This window comes from Ptychodera flava, chromosome 15 (genome assembly GCF_041260155.1).
Source record: "Ptychodera flava strain L36383 chromosome 15, AS_Pfla_20210202, whole genome shotgun sequence".
NCBI lineage: Eukaryota > Metazoa > Hemichordata > Enteropneusta > Ptychoderidae > Ptychodera > Ptychodera flava.
This window is the reverse complement of record NC_091942.1, coordinates 27,914,631-27,936,894: the sequence shown is the minus strand read 5'-3', so window position 1 is coordinate 27,936,894 and position 22,264 is coordinate 27,914,631. Positions and strand designations below refer to the sequence as shown.

The 22,264-nt window shown below is 39.5% G+C and overlaps 1 protein-coding gene across 1 annotated transcript; it reads left to right on the top strand.

Moving 5' to 3' along the window:
• Nucleotides 1-528: 528 nt before the first annotated feature.
• On the top strand, nucleotides 529-19,549 carry LOC139151744 (uncharacterized). The gene is made up of 8 exons (XM_070724719.1): nucleotides 529-911; nucleotides 2,836-2,899; nucleotides 4,509-4,793; nucleotides 6,855-7,528; nucleotides 10,692-10,799; nucleotides 11,115-11,255; nucleotides 11,952-12,137; nucleotides 16,327-19,549. Exons 1-8 carry the CDS (start codon nucleotides 813-815, stop codon nucleotides 17,044-17,046), a joined length of 2,277 nt encoding a protein of 758 aa, XP_070580820.1. The 5' UTR covers nucleotides 529-812; the 3' UTR covers nucleotides 17,047-19,549.
• Nucleotides 19,550-22,264: the final 2,715 nt, after the last annotated feature.

The window sequence follows — 22,264 nt, the reverse complement described above, 5'->3', positions numbered from 1 at the left end:
TATCTATCATTTTCTCATTTGCTTTCTAAAGTTTTGAATCATTATGGCGCCATTTCTTTTCGTGTCAATTTAATCGTGTAACGATTTGAAAGCATTTTACATGCAATGAGCTTTTCATGCGTACTAAAGATGACAGGTGTAATTATCATACCTGTACACTGAGGGTACCCCACAACGTGGAGTTGCTCATGGACTGTGAAGTATCATCTCTATTTGGGCCAGGATGAAAAATGTGAAAAATGTTGTATGTGGCAAACAAAAAATACTCAAAAACCCGTGTATACCATTGACAAAATCGAGACAAACACTGTAATGATATATATCTTTGTATGTATGTTTACAAGAGCTAAAATTGACATTTTGCACAAAGGTATATGTTTTATACTTTGCGGCGAACAAGTTCCCGTACTCTCAACTTACAGTGAAACTTGCAAACTTGCACAAATCATTTTGCATGTCGCGCACTTAGGACGACCCAGATTGACTCCCGATGAGCATGAATAACGACGCCCTCAATGTACAAAAAATAGTTCCGGGTTACGTTGGCGGAAATTACACCTACAAGTTTTGCAATACACATATTTGTTATGGGACTATCTATTCCCTAACCACATTCGACTGCCATGAGGATAGCATAGGTGTGCAGTTTTGTCTGCAGGGAGACGTGCAGACGTTTTCAAGTTTTGTGTAAGTCTGCTGGAACCGCGAGCTGTCAGCACCGTGTAGTCCTTAAAGACTCTACCAACTGGATGGTGTGCCTGTTCCCAAGCGAGAACTATTGTAATGGTGCATAGTGAGACTTCTAACAAACCATGGCGTCCAGAATGGGAACTCGTATTATCATTCTCGAGGACGTACTGCAGTGCAAATACATTCCATCGAGCCACTGTAGCAGAAACATCGAAAAGCAGGTAACATTGCACTTGTGTCGGTCATTCAGTCTCGTCGATACCTGACCGGCCAGACGGGCTTTCAGTCACGGAAAACCCAGCGACGTGTCAGTCCAAGCCCGTTTCCTTGTTCTGTCAATCATAGCAGAGTCCTCACAGCGAAAATAGTGGACGACTTTAAATCAAAACATACGAAAGATCTAGATCATAATGAACTTTGAAAACGGCTAATGATAACTTCTTAAAGTCTACATGAGGATATCATAACTGATTGCCAAGCCTCCGAACCAACATGTCAGAGGGAGTCGCATCGGCAAGTGTTCTGAAGCTGCATATCAACCAAGGGGTACCCTTGCAAAACAACTTCTCGACACTGCGCGTTTGTCGCCCGACTAGTTGTCATTTTATTTTCTCCCCGTTTGGCTCAGACATGGTTGGAAAATTTAGGGTTGAGAATCTGAATGCAGAAGTGGGTCGATTATGACCGTTTTGGCGAAACAGGTCAAATTTTAGCGGTTTTACGGTATGTATATAAAATAAGCTTAGAGGCAGGTAGACGTGGGACATGTTTGGCTGGCAAGTATGTAAGACATTGCATTAAAATCAGGTACGATTTCCGCAACAGGGGATGTAAATTCCTATCCAAAATTCATCAAAGTCCCTTATCGTTGTGTCATTTTGCCAAATTAGCTTCCAATACAACTAGTGCTATGCGTGTGGTGTGCGCTCGTGATTCTTTGACGTTGTGGGGTCACTGGCAGGTCACTTCAAGAGCAGGTCATTGTTTGCATCGGGGAAGAGCTGTTAAATGCAAAATAGAGTCATAGCCATGTGACTAAGAATCGTTTCTGCGTGTCAAATTGGTAAGGTCGTGACGAATTAGGACGGGAAAGTACCGTTTCAACTCTTGGAGACCTCATTTCCGTACTACGCTCTGTTGCTGTCACGGTGTTCAGCGCTACGACCGTGTTGGTGGTTTTTAACTCGTCTCTCGTCGGCGATGTTGTCCCGCATAGACATATGGAATTCCTCATACATGTAGCTCTTAAGTAAATGGGTTTTGCATGCTTATTTCTGCCCTTAGCTTTGGAAATTGTAGAACTCAACAGGTGAAATGTGACCTTGACCCCCTTTAAGTTCAAATATAATGAAAATAGTCGAAGCTTTTGTAACACTGCCGTCATTTACTATAGCGAAGAAACAAGTTGTTGTCCTCCCGCGTAAGGCAAAAACAGGGAAAAGTTTTGTATCTCATCCTCGCGCTCGCCGATCTAGGCCAGCTGATGTTCCCTTCAAAAAAAAGTAAATACTGTGTCTCGCAAGCTTGGCGGGAAATATTACATGCAATGTTTGTGACATCGGATGCAAGCAACGAACCGTTATGAACAATAAGGCTGTTTTCATCGTACAGCGAGTCACAACAATAGCTCTGTTTTATAACTGTTTCGTTGTTTTCATGTACCAGAGGTATAGTTCGCTTTTATTTGCCATAATAGAAACCCAAGGTCGAAACAAGCCTATAGTTTTCCCATAAATTGTGTTGACATACGAAGAACGAATCTTGCCGGCAACACAGCGAATCGCGAACGACATGGAATGTTACCATTGACAAATGAATTGTAGAATATACTTCAATTCAGTCGTCCACATAAACATCGGACATTGCACAAATATCTGCATATTGACAAATTGAACACTAGGGGTTTCCGCGTGATTTTCGGAAGAGAACAAGCAACTGTTTTTTAAAATTAACCCCCCCCCCCCCAAACAAAAATGGAAAATCGAAAGTTACTTTAATGAAGCTTTACGACGCAAAGTTCAACAAGAGGTAGCTGCTTCGGACAACTGAAGCGGTTAAGCGTAACCTTGACTCCACAACCGCTTTGCCCCAAGGGGAAAACCCATGCACACACGAACTGTAACGAGTAATCGTATCTGTTCGCAGGTCTGTCGGGTCGTGCTCGAAGTTGATACCGACTCATCTACAGGCACAACGGCAAAGGGCTCAGGTGAGTAACAAAAGAGGAACCGTATTAAAATTTCACGTCGTGAGTGTGTCACGACTGTTGTCTTGTAACTGCAAAATATGCACAGATCGTGAAAAAATCGTAATTATTACAACAATTGTGTCGAATTTCGACGAGTTTGCTGAAGACCGGGTCATGTACTTTTCCGAAACCGGAAAAGCTTCTCCCATCCCATAGCCTCGTCTAGGGTGTCCATGCTGAGGCTGACACGGCCGCCTGTCTTTTTATGGCGGAAGATTTACCCATTTCCCAGATATGAGTATTTACGCCTCGTTCTGTAGTGAACAATCAAGCAGAAAACAACAAAGCGGTATATCATATTTAACAGCTTTGTCGTTAGCGGTTTCATGAACTGTGCAAGCTGTGGTGTCATTTTACACGGCGACCGCTAGATTCATTGACCGCAAGAAATGGCGGTGAATACCCTATATCACGCTTTTGTCATAAAAGCAATACGGTAACCTAAAATAGCCTAATGTAAATAATTTTACACTAGCATAAAGCAATGTGTGATTTACATATTTTGCACAGGAAGTGATTCTCTTTGTCGGATTTTAAGCCTTACACCCCCAGTTCCCTGTATACAGGTCCAACTTTACCATTGAAAACAATGGATTTGGGACAAACCATGGTGGTGAAAGGGTTAAGCTCTCTATTTTGACATGCTCTGTATTTTACTACATATTTTCATGGAACATTGCCGTTTTTACCATTGAAAACAATGGATTTGGGACAAACCATGGTGGTGAAGGGTTAAGCTTCTCTATTTTGACATGCTCTGTATTTTACTACATATTTTCATGGAACATTGCCGTTATTGAATAGGACGTATTTTCATGGAATGCAGATTGTGCGTCGTGCCACGTGCTCCCCGCAGGGCACTTGTATTGAACTTTGCGACACAAACAGAAGTTAATAATTAATAATGATGATGAGAATCATCATATATAATAGAACAGCAGTTTTCTGTCACCAATAAAAAAATATAGTATAGTATAGCGACCTCAGCGTTCACATTGGAACCAATAACCATAAAAATGTCACTCTGCCATTAACGTATTCCTCCAATTACTGGGAGACAGTTACCTGCTGCAAAGTCGTCATCATGGTTTTCTTGCCAAGATTTACGCAATGAAGATACATGCTGACCAATATGAGTCATAATTGAAAGACAGGAAGCTAAGGGGAAGTCGACAAAATGAAAAGTACACAATGTGCAATATTCAATATCTTGGTCATCTTTGAGAGTTACAGAAATGCTCTGAAAAGTAACCTAGGACTTGAATCGTGCGTGACTGAGACGAACAAACCTACACACGTCGTGAAAGGATATGTCGCGATAAAGTGCCTTTGAATTACAATTTTGTCCGTGAGTTTTTCCTTCAGTCCTTTGATTTGTAAAACGATACCTCGGATTATTATGGCTATTGAGAGGAAATGGTTTTGAGAGGAAATTGTTTTGATTTTTTGGGAGTGGGGCGGGGGTTATAAGGCTACAGCCATGCTAGAAACGGATCTAGCTACATGCTACAGCTAACATTAATGTTTGAGAGCTTTATTCTAATGACAATGTGATTTCCCCCCGTTTCAGTTTACCTGACTTTAGACAGGGCAAAGACAACACGGGGTAGTTGCCCGTGGAGGACTTGGAAGACATTCGAACTGAACTCTGGGAATTTCCGTGGAATGGACATTGGTCCCCGCGATAAAGACGGTGAGAAGCTTATCCTGATTTTTAAGTCATCGGGGTCCAAAGAGAACACAAGTTTACTCCAGCTGAAAGCCCGAAAGTTCACTGCTCACTGCCTTGGTGTAATTTCGTTGCCCGATATGACCAGATGGAGAGATCTTGTGGCAAGTCATTTGATGGAAAAAGGTAACACATACTTCTGTTACTCTTATTAAGCATATTGTTACCTGTAACTGTCTTTCCTCAATTAAGCCAAAGGCCACCTGCTCTCTTTCAACTTAAGTAGGTTGATCCGATTCCTGAACCTCCGAATGTGTACTGTAGTTGACATGTATTTGGAGTACGTGACCACCCATGGGTAAGCTTACAAAGAAGCGTCAATCAATTCAATTAATTAATTTCGACGTAGAAATACGGGAAACATCATCGAAATATTTTCTTTAAACTTTCAAAAAATTCTCGATACAAGAAGCCGTTTTGAAAAAAAAGTTATTCAAAAATTGGTGTCCCCATGCTAGATTTCAGACTAAATTGGCAAAAATTACATGTTTCCTCTCATGAGAACGGATGAAAGAAATGCTGACTCGGCAGTTTTTTCCCTGCTTTCAATTGTTTGATGAGTATGAAATTTTGTGCATCTACGTTGCTTTGTCAGCAATCCATTTAATTCTTCTAACATTTGAACATTATCCTTCAAGAAAAGCTTTTGAAATATACACTGAAAGGAAACGACTATGCTTCACTATTAATGCTTCATGTATGATTTATTACCAAAACGTGTTTATAAAAATTACCACGGATGTTTATAAAAAATTAAAACGGACGTTCCAATTTGTTCACTACAGTTCCTCTCTACATTGACTTCACTGTTACCGACAACGCATATAAATCAAACTACAAAACAAAAATATTGTACTTGAACTTTTGCATGGACACCCAACTTAAGTGTCGAAGTGCAAGTCGCGGTTGATGTATACAGTGGTTATCTATTCTGGCGACTTAAGTCGACTAATGCTTGAAATACATCGTTCGGATCATTTTGCGTTGAAACAACTATTGAATTTTAAAAACAAGCGGATACGGTATGTTTGAGTTCTGCTGGTATTAGGGCTGAGCCGTATGACATCTTGCTTCGGGTAGTCACAATTCTGATATTTAATTGTTTTTTCAATTTTCAAAAATCTTTTTTCGGATTTTGCACAGCGCGCATGCGCTATTTCTTTTTCCAATTTAACACGTCGACCTTTATGTGTTTTAAAAAATCAACATGTCAGCCAAAAAGTTTAAATGTCTATAATTTTGCATTTTTGACCACCCACCTTGCAAGAACTACAGGTCCAATCGATTGATCTAAGGGAATTTTCGAACCGGGAAATCAGTGGGGGAGTTTTACAAACGATATTGGGGAGGGGGGTCAGATTTTACAAAAGACAGTTTTAGGACTTATATTTTACAAAAGATTTGTATGGAACTATGACATTACTAAAATAATGAGATAACTACACGGAGCAAAATTCTGAAAACTAACCAAAAATTAATGATAGTGTCCCTAGTGCAAACTTCATTTGGTAGTGTTAAATCCCAGCGCCACATCTTCATGGCACGTCATGGCTATATTATGATTTTTGTTAATCTTATCAAATCAAGTAATTCTACCAGGGGTAATGAGAAGAGGGTTTCAATAAATACTGTGAGGGGGTTCAACTTTGACGTTTTCTTACGTTTCTTAAATTGCACCGACACCCCTCCCTATAATGATGAAAGCCCACGAGCCATCTTTGAACGAAACGTTTAGTAACGTGCGACTGAAATTAACGACAAAGATGGGGCATCTTCGTTATCGATGAAATCAAACCAGCGGTTGGCGAAATCTTCCCATATGGCGTGACTCAATGAGCCATCTTCGGAAACGCGTAGGCCATTAAGTCTCCGTTTTTTCCTCAATGCGTAGGCCTAGGGCCTTTACAAGATCGGGCTAAACCAGTCCTTTCGTATCCACCTTTAACTTACAGAGAAAAAGTGTTCAGATGTCTTCTTAGCTTTGTATTGTTTGTAATAAAGAAAAACAGTCGAAATGTTGCTGTATCTGGGATTACCGGACTCCGCCTACAGTTTTGTGAAAATGAAATACAGTGTATTTGTCCTTCGTAAGAATACAGCTATTAAAAAAATGCATTGAAAGCAGCCCTCCCCCTCTCCGCATTTTCATCCATGGATTTTGATATGAAGTTTAAATCAAACCCACAGATCAATCCTTCGAAGTGGACATTTCCCAGTCCCACGGCGATCTTCCAGAGGGGAAGATGAACCTGTATGTTCTTCCAACGAGGATGATTCTGTCGACAGTGTATGAAAAGAGACGCTCGCCGCCGCGATGTGTGATGGACCAGCCGATCACGAATTTTGCCCTGTCCTACAGCCAGGGCGAGAGAGTGTACATCTTGAAAGTGGAAGGGGAATCCGATAAGAAATTTCTGCGGACGAGGACCACAGACGACAGCGAACGAATCGCGAGAAAGTACGATCAATTCAGGAGGGAAATCCTCGCAAGACGCCAGGCAACGTGTGATTTACCGCCGCGGACGCAAGTGCCCAACGGGAGTCTACGAACTCCTCAAATGTCGGAAACGTTACGGGTTGAGATTCCGGAAAAGTCGACAGAAACGGACGCGAGACCGAACATTACCAGTCCAACGGAAAATATTACTACAAGGCAGTGCACATGTGAGAGGGCTCAGGCTTTACCACCGGTAGGCCCGACCAACCCAGCGGCCAGTGGAATCGGACGTATTGATCGTAAAGTTACTCCCAGTCCTAAACATGAAACACTTTTTCAGGCCCCGGCACCCCAGAATGGCGACCCTGGTTTTTACTGCAATCTACCTGACTCAGTTCCACCGTTACCTCCACGTCCGCAGAGGGTAAGTGAAATAATCTTCTTGGCATTTCGGTTTTGCCCAAAAGATCGGACAGATCATAGACTTATTAAAATTGTAACCGAAAAAGGAAATTTGAATGAAACACTTTTCAAACGGATTAAACAAACTGGAAAAGACGGATAGTTTTTGTTTTACACAGAACCTGTTCACAGTTTGATTAACGATGTCAAATCTGAAATAACGTTTATTAGAAATACATAATTTAGTCTCAGCTACTTTAGGTGCATCTGTATAGCATTGCTTTTTATATTCTGTGTGTATATAATCAAATATTGATTGTGATGACTCTGTAAAAATAACATGTGCTAAACCTGATACAGGTAAGCGGGTGTTAGGTTGTGAACTTTTGTCGCCAAAGCCACAAAACAGACAAACAGACTGACACGTTTGCATAGCATCGCTTCCATAGCATCATGGTTCATTCCAGGGTGGCATACCTCTAAGAAAGTATTCTGTAAATAACAGTGCTTACAATGATAGGTACATTTCTCCCAACCCCCTCCCCCCGTTTTTCAACCGCCGAGTACAAATATAATACAGTAATTTTTCGATGAGCTAATCACGCAGCATCGTGTAGTATGCTTTCAGCGCCTGCAAGGACTGTTGTCACTCCGCTGAGACCTTTAGCCATAGTGATATTCGCGCATATCGAGGATGCATACACAACAGAGAGATGCACAAATAGCACATACATACAGCGCTCGCATGACAACAGCCCAGTCCCGCCATATGGGTAATAGTAACCCCACGATTAAATGGAAATTGCATAGGGCTGGATGAGACACTTCCTTGCGATGACCAATAAAGCTATTGGAGTATTCTAAGATTATCTTTCAGGGCGGCATACCTCTTTGAAAGTATTCTGTAAATAACAGTGCTTACTGTTATAGGTACATTTATTGTCCCCCGTTTTTCAGCCGTCGAGTGCAAATATAATACAGTAATCTTTCGACAGTAACTTGTCAACTTTGTCACAGGCTCTTGATCATGATAAAAACGCGCACTTCAACTAACAACTTAGGGCATACAAGGGCTGTAACTTTTTATGATATAATTTCCATTTTTTTGATGTACAGAAAAGTGAATTTTCTTTTCTCCCCCCCCCCCGAAAGTATGCCGTAATATGAAGTATTAGTCTTCCATAAATGATACATTGTGTACAGTATGCAGCATTTCTGTTGACAAATGAATTCTGTTCCATGTTTGAATTCACCTTGAAACATTAAAGAACATTTGACATTCACGCTGTATTAAATTGCAAGTTCAACAATACTAACAAAGCATTCTGGCATGGTTTTGGACATACAGCAAGAAATTGAGTTCAATAACTAAACAAAAGTGATAGAAAATGCATTAACAGCTACGACTAATGAAGCTTTCTACTGATTTACTCACCACTGAAAGTATGTCCCCGTTATTTATGGACATTATTTTGAACGCAGTACAAGGGGAGGTAGAATGTGCCTCGGGGATAGATATTCGGACTTTACGGTAGTTTGTAGTCGATCACTTATGGGGAGGGCTCATTTGAAGGTCATGGAGAAAATAACCGAAAATTTTATTCAGCAGAGGAATGGCGGCCATGTTATTATTTACCGACATTTGAATTTTAAAGTTTCCTCTCGATAGTGTTAGCAAACGTTTATGTCTTTGAATTTCGAAGCGCGTGCTACCATAAGACCAAAATTTAATTTTAGAAGATCCAATCAAGAAGGCCAGTGGATGGACTTGTACAGTGTTAATATGCAAATCATACTCCTTTCTGCTAATTAACGCCATTTCGCACATTGTTTATCCAGAAACATTCGTCAACGCTACTAAGAGTCCACACTACTCATTCCCTTTTGACAAAGTCTTCAGAACTCATTGATTACAAAAAACTCTTTCTTTTCTGTGTACAATTTCGCATCGCTGAGACACGGCATGGGCGCGAAATGGAACAAAAATTCTTCGTTGGCCACGTGACAAACAGAGTGTTCTACATAATAATCGTCTTTGAGAAAAGCATAAGTTCACTTTGCATTTGAAAAAGTCGGTTTTCTTACTACATTTTCCCACCATGTTGAAGGTATACAGTCACCTGTAATCTAAATATGCCTATAAATGGTCAAAAGGGCGTTCCTTGGTATTCAAAATACCCGTGTGAGGGCGCTGTTTTTTAAAAGCGGCCACCCGCTTAAAATCTGTGATTGGTTAGATTTTCTCTTTCCATGGTAACTGTGGCAAAATTTGAACAGGTGACAGTATACCTTTAATACCTGAACGAACTTTCGGCTGCGGCTACATTCAAGTCGATGAGAATCCAAATTCAACTCATTCAAATATTACACAACGCCAGCTTGATTGCCGCAGAGAGCAATATCACAGCAATACAGTGTTAGCTGGCTTACTTACAAGGCAGTTCTAACTTCTTTGTTGTAGACACAAGATGTGACATGAACTTGTGTGACTTTCAGGTTACAATCCTTTGAGAAGTTTCATCATTTTACGTTGTACAAAAGTTCACAAACACAAGAGATTCGTGAAGTGTTGCGTAATTGTTGAAACTGAAACTCGAATACCTGGCCTTTACGTCCTTTGGTAATTTTACCCTGTCTCAAACTTTAGATTTTTTTCGTTTTTTTTCCCTTCCTTCCCAGAATTTTTTCGGGTTCACTAGTACTCCTACACGGGCAGCAATTTCAAAGTGAATCGAGCAAGATCAAAGGCGCTTTGATTTGTTATGCATATGGAAACAGTGACTTTCCAAAAGGCGGGTTCCTTCGTAGAGGACTCGGCGCACCTTAGACCGACCAGAGCTAGTTGTAAAAGATTTTTGTCTGTCATGCCGCGTACCACATTTTGGGAACTATGCAACGAAACTTTTCGCGAAATTTAAAAACACTCCCCTTTTTCACTGCAACGGTCTGTATCATACAGAACGTCGTGTTGAAAAGGAAGTGGGTTTTACAAAGCTTGATGCCTTGCAAAAGCCCCAAGGCAATATGAAAAGAAAACAACGCATCATTTGCCTGTGACTGGCTGTACTCGTCACTGCCGCTTGCTACATGTCGCTCTTGATTTCTAGTCATGCCATCAGATGACAACAAATTTGTTGAGCTTGCTCTGTTTCAATCTTTCCACTGCCTCTTTTTCATCTCTCAAGGAAAAGTTGGAAGTTCTTGTCGCTGTGTTTGCCGGAAGACCATGTCTCGGTGGAACTTGGATTGTAGATGTGTACATCGTTAATAAAGACAAGGATCCGGGAGAGATAGTGAGTTTCGCACCTTTATTTCTCAGTTTTGTTTGCATGAGAATGCTCCTCAATCAAATGTGTGTGAACGTGAAAAATCCAAAGTTTAATTTAGATGACAGTTAGCCTCAGAATACATGTAATTCGATTTGCTACAGAGTGAGAGGGTATGTTTGGTACAGAACCAATAGCGATATACCTCTGTCTGTTTGTTTATAATTTCTCCACTGATATCGTACATCGTAGTATAGTACTAGTAGTATCATACTGTTGCTGGCCGTGAGAGGGTGTACTTCTTGTGGATAAATGACCTCAATTCCGTTCTCCTTCTTTCAGCGAGAAAAGTTACAACAGTGCAAGACCAGTAAGGACCACATCGCCTTGCCCAATAAACTGGTCGAAGTGACTGATACACTGGTTATTGATATGTCTAAACTACCGCCTGGCTGGAGGTTTCTGGAAAATTCGCAGTCAAAGGCACGTCACGAAAAGTTACATTTTTCATCAGATTTTCAGATATTCTTTGACTTATATATATCGCTGTGACTGTGTTAGATTTCAGATCGCCCAACTCATGTAACTCAGACTTACTTTTGGAGTGTCCTTGTCCCGTCTCAAAATGTCGCCACCAAAACAAATATTATTTATCGAATTTTAACACCACCTACAAATAGAATGGTTCGTCCCAATCATATATGTAAGAGTGTCAAGCTAGGAATCCTTTCACTTCTATCTGAGGATTGCAGGATGCATGAAACATAAGTAAAACATTTCATTACTTTGTACTTGAAGTAATCTGTTTATTTATAACGCTCTGCTTAGCATTGAGCACTGTAATTTCCCACGAGGACATATATATATATATATATATATATATATATATATATATATATATATATATATATATATATATATATATATATATATATATACACGCACACACACAATACTGTATTACCAATTTTTAAAGCTTTTACCCGGTAAATATTACAGTATTTCAAGCGCGGTTTTTGAGTTGAGAGTCGTCAGGTCGACCAGTTGTTTGAGGAACAAGTTTGTAGAACAAGGATGTATAGTGACCATTGGGTTGTATCTAGGGTCGACCGCCAACTAGATATCTAAGGAATCACATTAACCATGACCACCTCCTTTTCAATCTTTGTCTCTATGCAGATGCTAACCTATGATGAAGTACAGGCCATTACAAACAGATCGACCATCGGATCTGTTCTTGATGAAAGCCACCAATTTTTAATATACCACGAGGGTCTATCCATGTGCGACAAGTTTCTCTGCACTGTTAGGATACAGGGTCAGAACAGGGCCTGCTACACCCTGTCAACGAACTTTAGCAATTACGTAAGTACTTCAATACAATTGCGTTTCTTGAAAGAATGCGGCACGTCTTTGTATACAATTGCGTTTCTTGAAAGAATGCAGCACGTCTTTGTACCCAAGACGGTCAGTGTAATGTATTGAGATTTACAAGCACATTGGAAAGTGAAATATTTTACCACATCAAATCGGGATTCAGGTTATGCAACAGTCATACAAAGATATCAATAACACTGCAATTTCATCGTAAAAAGTCACGTCACGTATGCATGTACGTATATAGATAGATAGATAGATAGATAGATAAATAGATACATACATACATACATACATACATACATACATACATACATACAGACAATAGTTGACATATGCAAATTTATTTCAAAATTCGAACAAACCTGAATGACGTCATGCCCTTTCGTCTACAAAGACGTAAGACCAGAGGCTTCAGAGATGTTCTAACGAAAAAGAGGGAAACCCCCAAAAATACTACTGCGTAGATAATCATTTGAACAAACCTGAATTACATAAGTGCTAAATGCAAACAAACCGAATTTTAAAGCACACGATGAGCGGTTTCAGGGATCAAGAAGATTAGAACACATTCATTTTCAATTTACTTGTGCAAATTTTATGTTACTTTGAACAAACCTTTTATACTGGAATACGGTCACGTAAATTCAGCGTTGAAATTTTTATGTCAGCTTTAATTTGAAATATGGGCCGTGGAATGAGAAAAGGGCCCTCTCGGCAAATTCGCATATAAATAGAAAAGCGCGTTTAAATTTCCCGCATGATATTAATACACATCAAAAGAGAAGAATCAACTGACTTCTAAAACATGTTCCAGTCTGCCAAGGTTGGCGGAAACGATGGTCGCCTATGCACAGCCATCCTTTATGGAAATAGTATAATTCTGTACAGTGTGTCTACTGGAACGAACAATCGTGGGCGAAATCGTGCTTCCCGATAGAGAACCGAAAACTGATGAGTCAGTCTGATATAATTCTACATTTATTAAGCAAAACGAATTATACGTTTCCGTGAACGTGCCCCCGGGAAATAGGGTAGGTCGGCGCAACCCATTAAACAGCAATAATTGGTAAAATCCAGTTAGTTAATTGTAAAAATGCGATTTAAAGTTTTTTTATGTTGGTCGGTACGGTTACCGGAAACGCACTCATTTTTTCACCTTGGCTCTGTGAAATGGACAACCGTTACAATGCTCAGGAGAATTTAAGATATAGTTGCGTCGCCGCAAGGTACTTCAGATACAGTCTTCCGATATTGCTAATTCTTTGAAGACGATCTCCCGTAGTTCTGTGAACCAGACAGTGCTTGAAAGTAACCGATCACGTCTAATATTACGGGCAGTAGTAGATATTTCCGCTTCCCGCTCGCGCCCAGGTGAAACAAAATATTGGTTTTACTTCGTCGAGAAGATCTGCCCCAAATGAGCTAAATTAGCTATGCAAAGGCTCGTGATTCTCCCGGTGTACAGTACAGCTTGTAACTTCCATGTACATTCCTTGATTGGTGTGTAGGCCTATGTAATCTCCTTGGATAAATTTACAATTATATTCCGTCAATATATTTGCGTCGCATACTTCATTTTTAGACCAACATCTCCGCGACATTTCCACGTAATGTCATAATTCCCGAACACAATTTGTATGGAGCACTTACTTCTTTTTAACAAATTAAGCAATTTATACATCTAGAAATTTAAAGGCTTAAACTTTTGCTAAAACTTTCTGTGGGAAAACTTTAAATCACCCCCTTCCGAAATCAGGTCACCGTGCAAAATTTGGTGATACTAGTACAGAAACAAATTACCAAACATGTGCCGACAATCGAAATCGATAATGGCCGTCATGTCTGTGTTAAATCCGTGGGAAAAATACAAGTTTTGATTTTTACAAAAGTAAATATGTGAAACTTCAGTTTCTCCATGGACTTCGACATGAGCCGCCACGAGTGGTAGACCAAAAATTTATTGAAAATGTCTGAGAGTCCGAATTGTGCCTGGAGACTGATGTCAGCTTTATTTTAGTCATATGACAAACTGCAGATATCATGTAGGTCATAAAATCGAACAAGCGGGAAGCATTTTGGACCAACCTTAGCCAGACTCTGAGACCATGTCGTCTGCGGGTTGATGCTAATACAAAGTTCTTGTCATCCAAGGGCAGGGTTACAACATGTAACAAAGATATAGTTACGCTTTCTTTGTGGTCAATCGACACAGCTAAATGAACAATCCCTAAAGCTATCCTTAGGAGACACTCATAAATATTGAGCCTGAAGAGCCAGTCAAGTGAAGAATTAATGTCCCCGTGCTTCCTGAATGACAGAATCAAGGCATAAGTACTTGGAAAAAATATCCCTCTGTGGGTACGTGGAATTCACTTGTTCATGTACCGGTAGAAATATAAGTGTTATTCAGTTGATATTATCATTGGTAGAATTTTAGGTCCGGATTTAGCAAAGGCAGGCCAAAACGACACCCAAACTAAAACGTTGTACATGCGAAATATTTTTGTCTCAACTTTATGAAGCCATTGTAGTTAGTAGGCCATGAAGTTTGCAGTTTGCCGAAACTTACGTCGGTATCTTCGAGCTAAATCGCAAAGGTGTTCAGAACTCAGGCTACACAGCTACACGTGTATTGCGCACTCCAATTCCGTGTCTTGGTTTTCTTGACGTGCTTTCACAAGGAAATTTGCGACTGATAAAGCTGTTTTTGTTACCTCTAGACCATCACACGACAAAACAGCTCTCACAAATATGAAGAAGCCCTGGGCTGCCTGGCTTCTGCGCGGAAACGAATTAACGAAATCTCGGATTTTCCCTCATTATGGTCTTTCCTTCTATATGAGATCACGATTCACGGAAGTGCATCATAAATTATCGTTATTACATTCTGTACGTATTTTACTTCTTGAAGTATTTTGTCAAATTTTCTCCCCCGCGTTGCCTCTCTATTATTTTTGTTCATAAATGTGTGTTTGTTGAACTTCTCTGTCTGTCTGTCAAACGATCGTGATTGTATTGTGCACATGCCATACTTCTCTCTAGCTACAAAATGCAATAGATACCATAGCGGCACGACCAACGCAGAAAACAAATTAACGGAAGGACATTCAGGTTATGTTGTCTCTTGCGTGACATTCCTGAAATGTTTCTTCCGGTCAGACTATGGTTTTATTAGGCGGATTTTTCCCAGTAGTATTTTAAACATATTTCTGGTATTTGATTTCTTCTGAAGAGTCATTCACTGTCAAGTTCTATAATACTAAAGAAAGCTAATCTAACATAACTTTAGAAGGAATACATATTAAGGTATGTTAATGCATGGGCATAGGCATACATACATGTAAAATCAGTTTGAACATACTTTTTAATCAGACCTGGTCAGAAAATTGTGAAAATTGCCAAAAAATATGTTTTGCATTTGATTAAGTTGAAATTTATCATAATATTTACCTAATTCAGATCACTTGACCAACATCTGTTATTTTCCCGCCAAAATTCAATATTGCAAATAATTGAACATTCCTATTGATAAACATCAATATATTTAAAATATTATGACCAATTTATGTAAAATGGGATAAAACACTTGAGTTAAAACTAATTGCACTTGCAAAGTTATTGAATTTTGAATAAAATGTCTTCACTAAAAACAACAAACACAATATTTTTGAAGTTTTGCATGAAAGTTTTGAATGTCAGAAAGATGTATAGATAGAGTTTCATGAGTGCCGTGTGTTTTTGAAAGAATATGATAGATGTTGTTTCCAAAAGCGCAGAAAAAATCAAGAAAATTTAACAGGTTACGGTTGGAATATTAAAATTAATAAAGACATAAATTTTGGCGGGAAAATATCAGATTTGGTCACGTGACTCAACTCGTCAAGATTTAGGCCGACATTAATTTTAACGAATTTAATAATTCCAATAATTAGGCCAAATATCAATCAAATCGCGTGGTTTTTAAAGATTACTGATCATTTTCTTACTTTTGGGCTTGATGGGTACAAACACCCATGCATTAACTTACTTGAGTAATTTACTCTGTTAAATGTACCCGTTAAAAATATAAAAAAAACTGCAATAAAGATATGGAAAATACGATGGATACAGAAGAAACCCATAATTTGTCTTAGATAGCAATTTTAACTCGTGTAATGCGCCGTTTTGCTTCCAGGCCAAACCAGGTGAGCAGTTATCGGAAGTGGATCGGATGGTTGCCGAGATTCAAAACAGAGAGGTGAACTCGCCGAACTTTAGGTGGCTAACTAACAAGAAACTCAGCGAAATGGGTAGGCTGCTGACCCCACTGTCCGTTGTAGGCGAGGACTGGCGGCATCTTTTGGACCATGCAGGTTTTGATTTCCTAGTCATTGACGATATAGAGAGGACCTTTGCTAGAACTCATATCAGCCCAGGCGAGCTGGTACTCAGACTGTGGTACCGGACCAAGCCGGAGGAGTTCACACAGGAGCGACTCCGTGATGTCTTCTTTAGGATGGGCAGGGATGATGTCCTGTCAGTTCTCGATGGGGAAGATGAAGACCACGAGAGAACTTGTATATTCAGATACAGTGTGGGTAGTGCCGCTGGTGTCACAGCAAATGTTCACAGCACGAGTGAAGCTGCTAAAAGCGAACCACAAAAGACGACCTCAGAAAGCAGTGGCCTCGGACGTCCGTGCCAAGCCGAACACTGTGAATTGGCGTTCGGCGAACCTGAGTCTCGGTTTAGCGGCGCCGAGAATGTTTCGGTAAGTCACACGGCGAGTAGAGACGCGAACGAGGTCACGGAGGTGGCTGTACAGCCAAATAGAACTCACTTGGCCGACACAAACACTGATGGGACACTTCGTGAAAAAGATGGTGCAACGTCTGAAACAGAAGACGAATCTTGACGCATCGCCAGCTCTAACTGCAACTCTGCCAACTCTTACAAATATGTTACCAGTATATGTAGGATACAAATATAAGCGGAAAACAGCCTTGCCCTACCAGTGAAGCTGGGAATAAAAACAACCTTATCAATTAAATGCTCTAAGAATTGTGTTTTCAGAATTTTAAGAATTCTTTGCCTATTCTGAGCTGTAGTTCGATTCTTCATAATTATAGGGCTATGCTTGTGTTGTCATCATATAATGGTAGGCTATGATAACCACCGTATTGAGGATGTGGCGAGCCCAATGTTGTTTAGGTCTACCGTTGTTGATGTTCTGTTCACTGAAAACGTGCTTGGTCATCGCCAGTCAGAACTCTGGTGTCACGCAGCTCGTAAACCGAAAAGTCCATAATCTATAACTTTCTTTGTGTTTTTCAAATTTTCCGCTCCAGTTACTATATGAACAACAACAGTTTCTTGTTCTTCTCCCAAAACCCGTCGAAATACGTAGTATTTAACTGGCCAACACGGCCTGTGTGTGTTTGTAATTCCCAGCGTTACTTTGACGACTGAATTTTAGTGAGGACCAGAATGCGTATGTCAACAACGGTAATATTGCATATTGTCCACGATATACTAAGTGTCTAATAAGCCATTTTTGTGTTTCTACTTGCTTTATGGAACAAAAATCATGAAAAAAAAATGATCAGAAATTACAACTGTTTTCCTTTTAAGAGAACAGAACTCACCACTTCCGGTATATACTAGAATTTATGTCACGGTACTGGCGTTCTACCGTGTGAACAGTGCTGTCAGGCTATGTCCCTTCTCGCTATAGGTCAGCCAGCCGGAGAATAGAAATACTCTGTTGCATTACACAAACACTTAGGATGACCGTACAACAAGAAGGTAGCGAGTCCGGCACGGCTTCAGCGTTCAGCAGCTTTCTAAATCATAGGAACGTAAATTTACTCCCTGTGTTTACAACTCAACTAAATAATGCACCCTGAAATGCTAAAATTCAGTGTTGTATATTTTTAAGCGGGAAACTGCCAAAATATGTTTCGCTACCGGAACCATTTAAGCTCTTTGTTCCCACAACCGTATAGGTCAGACTTGGTAGCAGAAAATAACTTTAGAGTCGTTCCAAACTGCGGCGGAGAGGGTTGAAAGTATACACTGTAAGATCGAGGTTCGAACTTTTTATAGATTCCTTTCACGTCACGTATCGAACTGTAGCGAGTGTAGTCTGGTAAAGGAAGTGTAATTACAGCGAAATTTATATCAATGCACAACGTGTTTGAAAATGGGACTTTTTAGGTGTTGTGTCTTGTATGCCACATTTCGATTAATTAGTTTGAACACGATTGGAACTAATTTGGGATAATTGGATGCTGAAGTAATGTCGATTCAATCCACAATCTCATCTGCTTTTCTTTTTACATTATGCACTTGTTTTTATGAGTAATTTGTATTATTGCAACATACAACTATCTAGCACCTAACACTTTTGCAAAGTTTGCAAAATACGAAAATCCAATTATCCCAAATTAGTTCCAATCGTCACGGTGTTTTTGTTTCTAAAGTCAAATGCTACAGCTGCTGTAATCTTACGTTTGTACACGCATGCGAAAAATATACATTTATGTTTGTTAGCTTCTCATCAGAGAATATATTTTTATAGTCTGTTTAAGATTTTAGTGTCGATATATGTTATCCGTGCTATTCATTACACTTGTTCTCAGTTGCATACAACTTCCCACCTCGCTTCTTGAATTAGATGGTTGAAAGTGTGTATGACTTTCATAATAAGCGGTCATGACAAGGCGATGGAGCGTTGAAATTCAATCCACCAACCCGTGACGAGAATAGGGACTAACGACTGCGGTTAAATGACACAGCCCAACACATTGACCTAAGTTTTTTCATGACGTCACCTACGCTGACCAGAAATTAAAACAGTCAGAGTCATTCTAAAATTAATTGTTTCAGTTGGTTGAATACCGTAAGCTGTTGAAGAAATAATGTCGATTTGATCTGTATATTTGTAAGTTTTGTACATATTGTAATCTTTTAAACATAGTAGCTGTTCGATTTACCCTTTCCCAATACGTATACTATGTAATAGTCTCATTTGGGTCGATTAGCAAATATTTATACGTACGCATGCGGTCACATCAGTCACATGTAAAAGAGGCGCATACTGGCCATGTTCGTGGTTTTAGGAATCGCACTGTAGGCTACCACCGCGGTGACTTGCCCGTAAGGCCAAATACAAAAAATGTACTGTTCCGATAACCCGACCTACCCTATTTTTTGCCTGCCGACCCTGAACTGTTTAGAGCTACGTAAACATGGAAGGCAAGAAAGAAAGGAAAAAACCCTAAAATCACGTGTTAGTTACCTTTTTGCTTGAACGAGGACGTCTTTTATGTTTTTATTCCTTTTATATGTATGATACGTTTTTCTGGAAATGTTGTGGCCAGTGTTTGATCGCCCTGAACCCCTGAAAAATACATATTAAAAAATAAAAATATTTTTGAAAAAAAAATCTCTGCCGACCTACCTACTCTGTTTTTAAAAACCATGTTATCGGAACAGCACAATTTATTTATTTTTTTGGCCCAAGCCGGAAAATCAAGTAAATACCACAGCTCGGCCTTTCTATTTGCACTAGCAAGCTTTTAGACTGCATTAGCACGATCACCATTTTGAGTGTCATGCAAGTGACAACAATGAGAGACTGCTGTAAAATACAGTCGATTTGATTTATTTAAAGTACACAAAGGAAATTGTATTTTCTGTCATAATTTTAATTTTGGGACTTCTAAGTTTCGAATCTTTTGTTTATCTTACTGTGTTTGATTGGCGACGCAGTAACGGCGCAGTTGCAGGGCGATAGGTGATCGGGGTCAATGAGCCAGTGGTCACGCCCATCTCATGACCCCAAGTTGACCCCAGCTCAGAACAATAGCCGATGTCTGCTATCCCGGCTCCACCAATATCGATTACGCGATGACGTAAATTTATATGTAAAGGACCAAGTGATTTTAACTTTGATGATTTGTCCTCCTTTTTTGTTTTGTCTGTCAATCGCAAGTTCTTGTGCAACTCCCCAAAAACACGTTGAAACACCTACTATCTAACTAGTCAACGCAGCGTCTATATGTGTATAATCCACTGTCATTGTTTACATTGAGTTCTTGACTTCGCTTGTCAATGACAATGCAATCTACAAACGTACAAGCTAAGTTAACAAGGTCAACACTGTATATCCTTAAATGCCTTTGAGATTGAACAAGAAAGTGTACTTGACATTGAAAAAAAAATAGTGAAAAATGTCATGTTACATCTACTTGGCCTTGATTTACTTGAGGGTTATCATATCTCAGATGCCTTACTTCATGCTTGTACTTATTTGACACCGACATTGTCAGGGAATACACACACACACGCACACACACACACACGTATATATATATATATATATATATATATATATATATATATATATATATATATATATATATATATATATACACCTACCACCTACCTACATACATAATACATACATACATGCATACATACATACATACATACATACATACATACATACATACATACATACATACATACATACATACATACATACATACATACATACATACTGAATTATATACATTTGCCTGTACTGAGAAAAAATAAACGGTAGTTGCTCAACTTCTATTTTAGGTTATAACGATTTATTGTAGCTTTTTCTGTGGTGAGTGATAGTGATGACATGAGCTATGGTTGTACAAAATGTTAAAATTTCCGACTCTGCAAGAGCAGGTATTGTGTAATTATACATACTGTCTATGCGAACGTTTAAAAACCTTGATGAATTGTGATAAGCTTGTAAATATGCAAAAAATAAACGAGGGACAGTGACCAAGTAAACAAAACCGCTGTTGACGTGTTTTCATTCAAATGAAAATTTTAATTAGGTACTTACCGGTATGGTATAAACTATTTGTGTGGGCACATGTGCGTGTTAGAGAGAGAGAGAGAGAGAGAGAGAGAGAGAGAGAGAGAGAGAGAGAGGAGAGGAGAGAGAGAGAGAGAGAGAGAAGAGAGAGAGAGAGAGAGAGAGAGAGAGAGAGAGAGAGAGGTGTTTCCAATCTGCAGCTAGTCGCACAGATGAAAGTGGATTTAATAGTTTTAATAAGATATAATAAATGTTGTCTTTCAAATTTTTTGCTGTCAATTTTGTTCTACGTGATAGGTTAATTATACCGATGTGCTCACTGAAACATATTAAATCGTCAATCATCAGAGCGCTACCCACATCTTGCTTACACAATAACATGCCAATACACTGAAGACATAATTTCTGGTATGTACCATAAATTATGCAATTGGTGCATTTATTGTTAAATCTACAAGGTGGATGGGGTAGAGATCTGGCGACTGATGATTCAACATGTTTTCAATGATCAAAATGACATAATTCGTTGCTCATAACAGAAAAAAAAATGTAAGATAGGGAATTTGTCCCTTTAACGTGCAGATTTCTTATCATTGTGACTCAATCGAATAATAAATGTGGAATTGGGGTCACGTTTCCGTGTTCGGGTTTAGATGAAGTCAGTCCCGAGACGATTCCGTATTTCTGTTCGATTTCGCTTTGACGTTCGTATTTACAGCATTGGGAGATGTTTTCCACGGCAGAATCTGAATCTGCATGCAAAGCACGTGAATAACAGCGTGACTCACCGGTCAAACGTCGGACAGTACACGGAAATAATTCGAAAAGGGGAAAACCCTTTACAATCCCCGAACGGATAGTGCGCACTCTGCGTAGGGGTGACAGGGGTCAGCAGTTGCTATGCCATTACAAGTAAAGGAATAGTGCCAGTGGATTGATTGTGTGCATGCAACGATTATATGAGAGCCAGTTTATTTACTCCATACTTAATTCAAGATATTTTCCCATGCATTGTTCATTTTAAGGAGAGTCTAAAGATTTGAAGTTTTGCTGTATGGCTTTTTAACCCCCCCCCAAAAAAAAAAAAATTCTGGGAGATCCTACATAAGTGAATTCTGACATTTTTTCCTCTGCGCTAACCTTGCTATAAACGTACAAATAATGTATGGTACCACCCTAATCAAATCAAATCAAAGTATATAATGGAATGAGCAATGTTACCGCGTGTTCAGTGAATGAACAAGGATTATGGATGTACATAGACGTCTAT

What these genes read in the sequence shown, in the direction of transcription:
- LOC139151744 (XM_070724719.1), top strand. Translation starts at nt 813, where the DNA reads ATGGCGTCCAGAATGGGAACTCGTATTATCATTCTCGAGGACGTACTG. An exon ending in GCAGAAACATCGAAAAGCAG is followed by an intron (nt 912 to 2,835) that starts GTAACATTGCAC and finishes ATCTGTTCGCAG; the next exon opens with GTCTGTCGGGTCGTGCTCGA. An exon ending in CAACGAACTTTAGCAATTAC is followed by an intron (nt 12,138 to 16,326) that starts GTAAGTACTTCA and finishes TTTTGCTTCCAG; the next exon opens with GCCAAACCAGGTGAGCAGTT.